Consider the following 10,529-nt stretch of genomic DNA (forward strand, 5'->3'; position numbering starts at 1 on the left):
GGAAGTTTCAAAAGTGACGTGAAGTGATGGCATTCTCTGCCGTTGAAATTGATATTTGTCTCCCCACCTCTACCTTCTGTAAGAAGCTCACCTTCGATCTTATCACTCCATGCTCCTACTGCCGACCAATAGGACACCTTCTGCATCAGATTTCTCACCGATCTCGACTTCTCCCTGAGAACCAAATTAGGGATAATGGACTAATTTAACATAAACTCTACAAATCAATAGACTAAGGGGAGTGAAATTTGAACTCACCTTTTTGTAAAACACACTCTTTTTGTTTATTCCAAAAATACCCCTCGTTAGTTTTTCATTTTCTTGTTTCTTTCCTTTTCTTTAGTTCTCAATTCTCACATGCATGAGGAGTGCCTTGATGGCTGTCCACTAATCCGCCGGACCTCTTCCACTCATGAAGGTTTTGAATAAGGAACAAGATGTGGCGTCGTGGGTTGGCGCGATGGTAAGTGTTGGTGTGAGTCATCGTTCCCTATTAGGAATAGACTACAAGGGAATATATTATTGTAATTACTTACCTTGTATATGTTGTGTAGTACGTTGTAGTACAATTGTAACCCTTTTATATACACCACAGAATGGGTGTAATGATATATCAGAAAATTCAATCTCTCAACCTTGTTATATTTGAGTTGGTATCAGAGCAAAGATCCGAAAAAGGCTTTGTCTCTTTCTTTCAATCTTTTCTCAATTCGAGGAAGTCAGTTGGGTTTTAACCCAGCCTTTTGGGTCAGTTCCTCAAACGACGTCGTTCAGACGTCTCTTTTCTCTCGGCTTCGTCTTCAGCGATCGACCGCCGTCCTTCCCTCCAGACCCAGATCGTTCCATCCTCAGGTCGTCGGCTCCCTTGCTCGGACCGTCGTCTCTCTAGTCCAGATCGGCCTCGTCTCTTGCCCAGACCGCCTTCGTCTGCCTCCGTCTCCGACACCAGAGAGCCATCTCTTCAGTTCGTTCTCCGGCCGTGCCTTGACTCAACCCAAACCAGTCCGGCCACCTGAACCATCTCCGGTCGTGCTCTAGTCCACAATCGTGCTCAGACTCCCCTCAATCCGGCGTTGCTCTCCCGGTCGCTAGCCGCACTCGGTCAGACCAGCAGCAGCTCGGTTATTTCGTGAGTCTAACTCGATCAGAGTCAACCCAGTTAACTCGGTCAACTCGGCTTCACTCGGTCCGTCCAGTCACCCACCCGGTCAACAACAGGTTCAAAAAAAAAAAAAAAAAAAAAAAGAGAAAAATCTTTCATTCCGCTGCATACTCTGTGATTGTGTGATTTTACTGCTTAATTGTTGTGATGGGTGGTGATCAAAGTGAAGGTCAGGGTTCTAAGGCCAATGAGGTTCAGAAAGTTGAGGTCTCTGTTAAGAGCTCAGAAGGTGGTTCTTTTGGAGGTACCCAACTCACTGGTACCAATTTTCGAACATGGAAGAAGATTATGTCCGTTTATCTTCGTGGGATACACAAAATGGGACATGTGACAGGAACAATCAAGGTTCCTCGTGAAGATGACATAGAGGCCTATGCCAAGTGGGAAGATGATGATGGGTTAGTAATGTCTATTTTATTTAGAGCCATGACTGATGATGTGCTACAGATGGTAGAGGAATGTGAAACTGCTGAGGCAATATGGAAGACGCTGGGAGATCTCTATACAAATGAGTCTGATTTTATCCAGGTTCATGAACTGATGTGCAAAGCTGCAGGAATGCAACAGAATGGGCAACCAGTGTCAGTATTCTTTACCAAGCTGAAGAATGTATGGGCTGAAATCGATCAGAAGCGTCCTTGCAAGATCAAGAATCAGGAAGATCTTGTGTGGTACCAGAAGGAGAAGGAGCTAGAAAGGGTTCATGTCTTCCTAAGAGGGCTTGATGAGAAGCATAGCAGTGCCAAGGGAGAATTGCTCAGAATGACAGACCCTCCTAGTTTGAACACAGCTTTTACATACATCCGCAAGGATGAGTCTCAGCAGGAAAGTGTCAAACATGCACAGGTTGAAGTATCTAGCCTAGCCATTCAGGCCAAGTCACCTGCACCTTTTCTTCAGCAACAGAGTTCAGCCCCCTTTCATCAGCAAGGTTTCCCGCAAGGCTTCACCAACCGTCCTCGTCCTCAATGCTCTTATTGCAACGATCTTGGGCATGTTCGGGAGACTTGTTGGAAGTTGAATCCACACCTTAAACCTAAAAAGCAAGGTTATCGCCTTAAGGGGAAAGCAGCTGCAGTTCACTTGGTCCAAGAACCAGATTTCTATGGAGTGGCTGGCCAAGATCATCATACAGCAGGTGGAGCTACCCCTACAGCCTCTATAGCTGGTCGAGGTAAAATTGGTATGGCTTTACAGATTTCTAACTTTGTTGGTTCTGATACATGGATTATTGATTCTGGTGCCTCCGATCATATGACTTATGACAAATCATATTTTACTGAATTGTCTTCCCCATCAGTGTCCTATGTAACCAATGCCAATGGTGAGGCTTTTCCTGTGTTAGGGTCAGGGTCAGTGCGTCTTACTCCCACTTTAGAACTTCATAATGTGTTATATGTGCCTGACTTATCTCATCACTTGATATCTGTCCCACAATTGAACACTGAGTCTCAATGCTCTGTAACCTTTTATCCTATGTATGTGATTTTTCAGGATCTTCTCACCAGGGAGATAGTCGGTCGGGGGTATCTGAGGGGCAGGTTGTTTCATCTGGATCAGACATATGCAGGAGAGAAACCAGGAGCACCGTCCCGAGCCGCTTTGACTTCGACTTCTGATAAGCTAAGTGAGATTTGGTTGTGGCATCGCCGTTTAGGGCATCCCTCTTTTAGTCTTATGAAGAAAACCATGCCTACTCTGTTTATTGGTGTGGATGAGTCTGTTTTACATTGTGAAACATGTGTTTTGGCCAAGAGTCATCGTGCTACTTATTCTCCTAGTCTTTCTAATAAAAGTGTTATTCCTTTTGAGTTGATTCATTCTGATGTTTGGGGACCTTCTAGAGAACCTACTGTATCGGGTATGCGATATTTTGTGTTGTTTATTGATGATTGTACAAGGTTGTCATGGGTTGCTCTTCTTAAAACCAAAGATGAAGTCTTCCCTGCTTTTCTAACCTTTCGTAATCTTGTTCAGACACAATATCATAGCACCATTAAAATCCTTCGTTCTGACAATGGGGGGAATATGTTAATCATGTGTTCCAAGAGTTTTTTCAAATCCATGGGATTGTTCACCAAACCACGTGCCCACAAACACCAGAACAAAATGGAGTGTCCGAACGAAAAAACCGTCATTTACTTGATATGGCTCGTGCCCTTCTTTTTAGTGCTCATATGCCTAAGTATCTTTGGGGCGATGCTATACATGCTTCTTCTCATCTTATCAATCGTCTTCCGTCCAGTGTCCTTCAGGGCAAGATTCCGTTTGAGGTTCTCGCCTCTCATGTCTCCTTACCATCCTTTCACAATCTTCCCGCTCGTGTTTTTGGATGTGTTGCCTTTGTCCATGTCCCAAAAAATCATAGGTCTAAGTTGGATGCCAGGGCCCTTAAGTGTGTGTTTGTTGGCTACGGAGGTCATCAGAAAGGGTACAAGTGCTATCATCCACCCACCAGAAAGTATTATGTCACTATGGATGTTACTTTCTTTGAAGACATGAGTTATTTCTCCTCTTCAAATACAGCTCTTCAGGGGGAGAATTCATATTTTGAAGAGCTATATCATGGAGAGGGGGAGGAATCAGAGGGAGAAGGAGAAGCCACACAGTCAGGAGGTATTTTGACGGATCCGGTTGAAACTATTAGCTCGCTGCCTCCAGCAGCAGAAGCACCAGTTCCCATCACTCACAATGAGGTTGAAGACACAACTGCCCCTCCTGCCATTTCTTCTACCCCTGACCCACAGCTTCCTGGTACTGAAGATCACTCATTTGAGGTATGTCCATCCATTGATACTGGTAGTAATGAGTCTAATGTTGAACAATATGTGTTACCACCTAGGACCACTAGAGGTCAATCAGCCAAAAGATATGAACCTACTCTTACTGCCAAATCAACATATCCAGTAGCCAACTATATGTCCACTAGGAGGTTGTCTAAGTCATATGAATCATTTGTGAATCAAATATCTGTTGTATCAGTACCTAACAAAGTGCAGGATGCGTTGGGGGATCCAAAGTGGAGGAAGGCTATGGATGAAGAGATGGAGGCGTTGCAGAAGAACAGTACTTGGCAACTTGTCCCTCCACCACAAGGCAAGAAGGCTGTAGGTTGTCGGTGGGTTTTTACCGTGAAGCATAATGTAGATGGATCAGTGAATCGATACAAAGCACGTCTTGTAGCAAAGGGATTTACTCAGACCTATGGTATAGACTATGATGAAACTTTTGCTCCTGTTGCCAAGATGAATACTATTCGGGTTCTGCTCTCGTTTGCTGCTAGTTTAAATTGGCCACTCCGACAGTTTGATGTTAAAAATGCATTTCTTCATGGAGAGTTAGCCGAGGAAGTATATATGAGTCTCCCACCAGGGTATGTAGTTGCTTCTCCTGGGGAGTTTGTATGTAAATTGAGAAAATCTCTGTATGGTCTTAAACAATCACCTCGTGCTTGGTTTGGAAGATTTTCACAGTTCATGCGGAAGGTTGGTTACAGGCAGAGCAACTCAGACCATACCTTGTTTCTCAAGCATCAACAGGGGAAGGTAACAGCTCTAATTATCTATGTGGATGATATGGTAATCACTGGTAATGACACTGTTGAGATGAATAGACTGCAGAGACAGCTAGCTTCTGAGTTTGAGATGAAGGACTTGGGTGAGCTTAAGTACTTCTTAGGAATTGAGGTAGCCAGGGGGAGAGAAGGAATCTATCTGTGCCAGAGGAAGTATGTTCTTGACTTGCTGACAGAGACAGGTTTATTAGATTGCAGACCTATTGACACTCCTATTGAGCAGAATCATGGTTTAGCTGAGTATCCAGATCAGGTACCTACTGATCGAGCTCGCTATCAGAGGTTAGTTGGCCGCTTAATTTATTTGGCTCATACCAGACCAGACGTTGCGTATGCAGTGAGCGTGGTGAGTCAGTTCATGCATAATCCGAGTGAGAGTCACATGGATGCTGTTATGCGAATTCTGAAGTACTTGAAGTCAGCTCCAGGTAGGGGAGTACTATTTTCTAAACACAACAACATTCTTGAGGTTTGTGGCTTCACAGATGCAGATTGGGCTGGAAATATCACAGACAGGAGGTCGACATCAGGCTACTTTACATTTGTGGGAGGTAATTTGGTTACATGGAAGAGTAAGAAACAGAAAGTTGTGGCACGTTCTAGTGCTGAAGCCGAGTATAAGGGTATGGCTCACGGAGTGTGTGAATTGTTGTGGCTGAGAAATCTGTTACGTGATCTGGGTTTCATACTAAAAAATTCCATGCAGTTGTATTGTGACAACAAGGCAGCTATTGACATATCACAGAATCCAGTACAACATGATCGTACTAAGCATGTGGAGGTTGATCGTCACTTTATAAAGGAGAAGCTAGATGCCAAAATCATTAGCTTTCCTTTTGTTCCAACTGAAGAGCAACTTGCAGATGTGCTTACCAAAGGAGTTTCCAGGAAGGTGTTTTATGACTCACTAAGCAAGTTGGGCATGGTTGATGTATATGCGCCAACTTGAGGGGGAGTGTTGGTGTGAGTCATCGTTCCCTATTAGGAATAGACTACAAGGGAATATATTATTGTAATTACTTACCTTGTATATGTTGTGTAGTACGTTGTAGTACAATTGTAACCCTTTTATATACACCACAGAATGGGTGTAATGATATATCAGAAAATTCAATCTCTCAACCTTGTTATATTTGAGTGTAAGCTGCGGAGGATGAGCAGAGGCGCCGGCATCGACAAGATCCTAGAAAATCTAGTAGAGGATGACATCGTATGGGTTTATGTAGAAGTTATCAGAAGAGTGATAGCTAGAAGGGGTTGTGTTCGAGTGAGTTGTTGTGGGTTGGGAGTTGCGAGAGATAGTTGGTCAAGTGGGGTAGAATCTGAAGTTTCATTGGAGACAATGACAAGGTCAACTCTATTGAAATAATTGGACTAATTTGTTTGTGGCCAGGTTCTAGTTGTGGCATGGCCATTGTCTACTCAATCAAAGATGATATACTATTTCATTTTTAATTTGTTTGGTTCGATCACTCAACTGATCTATAGTTGTAGAATTCTCACTTGGGTATAGAGAGAGGAGTTTTGGCCATTCTGTGAAGTGTAAGGGCAACTCCAACCATTGGCACCATTTGGGGGTGTTATTCTCATTTTAGCACCACCTTGTTGCACTATTCATATATGACTCAATTCTCATCTCCAACCATGAGGTGCTATATGGGGGTGTTATTTTCACTATTCTTGATTAAAATATAATATGAGTATAATTTTGGTGAATATTATATTAAAAATATGTTAATTTAATTAAATAAGGTAAAAAAAAACAATTTAACATTTTATCATAATATTTAAAAATTATTCTTATTATTTAATGAATTAAAAAAAAGTTTTAATTTTTTTTTTGTGTCGGCATATACGACAAACGTGTCGGCACATACGACAAAGAATCTAACTATTTAGAAGATATTTTGATGTTTTGTGTCGGCATATATGCCAAACAGCCGAATTTCGATGTGATTTCAGCGCCACGTGTCAATCTCTAATTGGCTGTCCAAATTACGGTTGAGTCTTTATCCGCTATGTGTCATATCTTATCTAATGATATGAACTCAAACCGTCCATAAATATGGGGTCATTGTCATCCTCATCTCTCACAAATTCACAAACACTTCTCATATCCAAATCACACATATCTTTCTTTCTTTTCCGTTTTGATTTTGTCAAACCATTTCTGCAATGAATCGTTTGACGAAATGGTTGCAGAAAGATCAAGAAGAGGCCAGGAGAAGCCGTCGACGAGCCTTGATGATGTCTGCCGCTGCCTTGCAAATTCAAACTCTGGAAGATGAGGATTCACAATGGGGTGGTTCTTCAAAAGGTCGTACCTATAAGGTCAGGGATCGAGAGCTGATGGATCTTTGACTCAAAGCTCAATACTTCACGGATCCGTGTAGGTATGAACTAAACATATTTCATAGGCGATATAGAATGCAACCTTGGGTTTTTGACAGGATGATGCGCGACGTGGCCAACTATGACCCATATTTTGTTCAAACAAGAGATGCTTGTGGGAGACTCAGCTTATCCACTGAACAAAAGCTAACATGCGCCATGAGAATGCTCGCGTATGGCATCATAGCTGATTTTTGCGATGATTACCTAGATATTGCGAAGACCACTGCCATTGAGATTTTTGAGCACTTCACAAAAGCAATCTGGAATGTGTACCATGAGACTTACCTTCGCCGACCAACACCGGCAGATTTGCGACGGCTGCTTGATAAAGCTGCAGAACAGGGATTCCCGAGGATGGTCGGTAGCCTTGATTGTATGCATTGGCAATGGAAAAATTGTCTCACCGGATGGGCAGGGTAGTATACTGGCTACAAGGGGAAACCCACAATCATCTTAGAGGCGGTGGCCTCCTACGATACTTGGATTTGGCATGCTTTCTTCAGATTTCCAGGTTCCCTGAATGATATTAACGTCATTGGATGTTCACCATTGTTCAATGACATATGCACTGGTGAAACCCCTGAAGTGAGCTACCAGGTACGTAATAGGCATTATCGTCAATGTTATTACCTAGTTGATGGCATATACCCTAAGTGGGGGTCATTTGTACAAGCAATCCGCAATCCGAAACCCGAGGTCGCCGCAGACACAACATTTCACAAGGATGCAGGAAGCATACAGAAAAGACGTGGAGAGAGCATTTGGTATTCTCCAAGCTCGTTGGGCAATCATAAGAGGACCAGCTCGTGGGTGGGGTAAGGAGAACCTTCAATACATCATGATGACGTGCATTATTTTGCACAATATGATTGTTGAAGATGCAGCAGAGCCATTTGATCCGGATGATATCCCAACCAGACCAAGGAAAGCAGAGATATATAAGAGACCAGTAATGGACACCAATGTTTATCGCAATCCGCAACAACTAAATCAATTCTTGCGTCGTTATAGGGAGGTTAGATGTTCAGTGATGAATAAAAACCTCCAAGATGATCTAGTCGATCACCTATGGACCATGAAGTTACAAGCTAATTAGATCCACCAGTGAGGAGTTTTTTTTTTTTTTGTTCTTTCAATAAGTGGCCATGTTGTCATGATAAGTGGTCATGGTCTACTTTGGTTGTAGTGTTGTGTGGTATGCTTTTACTTTGTATTGTGTGCTTTTTAATTTGTGTGGTGTGCTTTATTATGAAAATAAAAGTTCAATGCTTTTTTACGAAGATGATCTACTCAACAAAATAATTTTTATTATCATAAATTAAAACATAAACCATTCAAAGCAACTAACAATATTAATTACATCCAAGATGTCTCGCCAAGTGGATCATAAGTGGTCAAGCTTGTGTTGTCTCCTTCAGGGGGTGTAGGATCTTGAGATTGTTCCGGGATGCTTGAAGTTTTTGCCTCCTTATCAATTATTTGTTGTTGCTTCCTCTCCCAATAACTCCTCTTTCTTGGGGTGAAAATTGATGGATCCACCTGCATCGTGCGAGCATCCTCAGCGCGTTGCTCAATTAGTTGACCTTCCTTATACTGTCTTTGCCTTTGTTGGTACTTGCGTTCTGTTTGTTCATAACATTTCTGCATTTGAACTCGTAGGCCATCCGCATCCTGCTTATTGCCTTCTTTCTTAGCTAGCTTCTGAGCTTTCTGTCCTTGAGGACGTGCCTTTCTTGATGAGGGAAGCTCATCCTCAGTAGTGGGTGTCGTCATCCAAGTTGACATGATTAGGAACACTAAAGTGGGTGTTTTCCATTGATGGCGTTTTCCCAAACTTTTCCGTATTTTTCAAGTATTGCCAACAATGCTCAAACTCAAAATCTTGACCTTCCGAGTCATAGTACGTTGATTTAACATTCATGAGCTACATATAATATTAAGTAAATAAAATATTAAAAAAAAATTGGCTTAGTATAAATCGATCAATAAACTATATAACAACATTTTACTTTTAACAACTACATGAGAAATAAAAAGGTAATCATTATTGAACATATTTCAATATAATTACCTCGTCCTCCATATTTTCGCCACTTCTTCGTTGAAAGTGTTCAACCTTGTTAAGAGCTTGGCGCCACTTCATACATGCCGGACTTATTTTCTTCCAACGAGCGTGACAACTAAAATGTGTTCTATCCATGCAACCGGCCGGTTTGTGAGCATTGTACTCCTCCGCCACACGACTCCACAATAAGTCTGACTTTTGATCTTTTCCGACGCAACCATCAACCCCAACGGTGATCCAAGCTTGGCAAAGAATAACTTCTTCATTGTGCCTCCAAGAATTCCCTCTTGGAGCCATTTTTTCCAAGACAAAAAAAAAAAGGAAGATATATTTAAGAACAAGAAGATGGGTTAATGAATGGAAAATTGTGAAGGAGATGGAGCATATTTGGTGTGAGGAAATAGAAAAGAATGGGTAGGTATTTATAGAATTTCCTACAATTCACTGTTCCAACGGGTATAATTTTTTCCCTCAATTTTCTAGTAATTTTTATATATATTTTTTGGAACAAAAAGGAAATAATAACCCTTTAATTAATAAGAGCCATTGATCACTTTTTTCTAAAAAATCTGAGCTATTGGATTAAAAATAGATCCATTTCAGTAAAAAAAAAAAAAACAAATTAACCCAACATCTGACCGTCCATATTCAAAAATGGACTGATCAGAGCCCTTCAGTTTGATGACCGTTGGGGGTTCCAATGGTCGGCAGGGGACAAAACGCAGCACTAGTGGGACCCGTGAACCAGACTTCATCAGGCCTTTCTCTCTCTCCAGCGCATACGCACGCGTGCTCTTTCTCCCTTCCCCTGACGCTCGCATCTCCTTCAAGCCCAGCTCCAGGTGCGTCTCTTTGTCTGTTGGGCTGAGACAGCCCACTTGGTGGCCCCGTAGCTACAATGACGAGTTATGGTCTTGGAAAAGTCACATATTTGAGACTTGGGATGAGCCCAAGTCCTATAAATTTAGGACCAACACCCCCCCAAAAACCATGATTAGAGATGAGAAGTCCTATAATTCTCCCAAATCTGGTTTTGAACCCCATGGTTGGAGTTGGCCTAATGAGTGGCAAAGGAAAATATAAGAAGATGGTAGGGATAATTTGGAAAATTTATATAAATAAAAAGAAAAAGGGAGTGTGGTTTACGAAATGGGGAGTGTAGATTTGACTCCCCTAGACTAATTTAAGAAGACACATAATTTTAACCTAATTTAACATTTAATTAAGGAAAAATTTCAGTTTAGTACCCTGAGGTTTGGGGGTAACATCATGTCAGTCCCTGCTATTTCAATTTGATCAGTAACACCCCTGTGCTTTCAATTTCAATCAGCCGT

The 10,529-nt window shown here is 41.9% G+C and overlaps 1 protein-coding gene across 1 annotated transcript; it reads left to right on the top strand.

Moving 5' to 3' along the window:
- The first annotated feature begins 1,309 nt into the window (after positions 1-1,309).
- Positions 1,310-7,550, top strand: LOC112178372. The gene is made up of 3 exons (XM_024316528.2): positions 1,310-1,391; positions 1,497-1,560; positions 7,130-7,550. Exons 1-3 carry the CDS (start codon positions 1,310-1,312, stop codon positions 7,548-7,550), a joined length of 567 nt encoding a protein of 188 aa, XP_024172296.2.
- The last annotated feature ends 2,979 nt before the right edge of the window (positions 7,551-10,529 follow it).

The sequence above is a fragment of the Rosa chinensis genome, chromosome 7 (assembly GCF_002994745.2).
Source record: "Rosa chinensis cultivar Old Blush chromosome 7, RchiOBHm-V2, whole genome shotgun sequence".
Lineage (NCBI taxonomy): Eukaryota > Viridiplantae > Streptophyta > Magnoliopsida > Rosales > Rosaceae > Rosa > Rosa chinensis.

What these genes read in the sequence shown, in the direction of transcription:
- LOC112178372 (XM_024316528.2), top strand. Translation starts at nt 1,310, where the DNA reads ATGGGTGGTGATCAAAGTGAAGGTCAGGGTTCTAAGGCCAATGAGGTT. An exon ending in CTCTGTTAAGAGCTCAGAAG is followed by an intron (nt 1,392 to 1,496) that starts GTGGTTCTTTTG and finishes GACATGTGACAG; the next exon opens with GAACAATCAAGGTTCCTCGT. An exon ending in AAGTGGGAAGATGATGATGG is followed by an intron (nt 1,561 to 7,129) that starts GTTAGTAATGTC and finishes GGATCCGTGTAG; the next exon opens with GTATGAACTAAACATATTTC.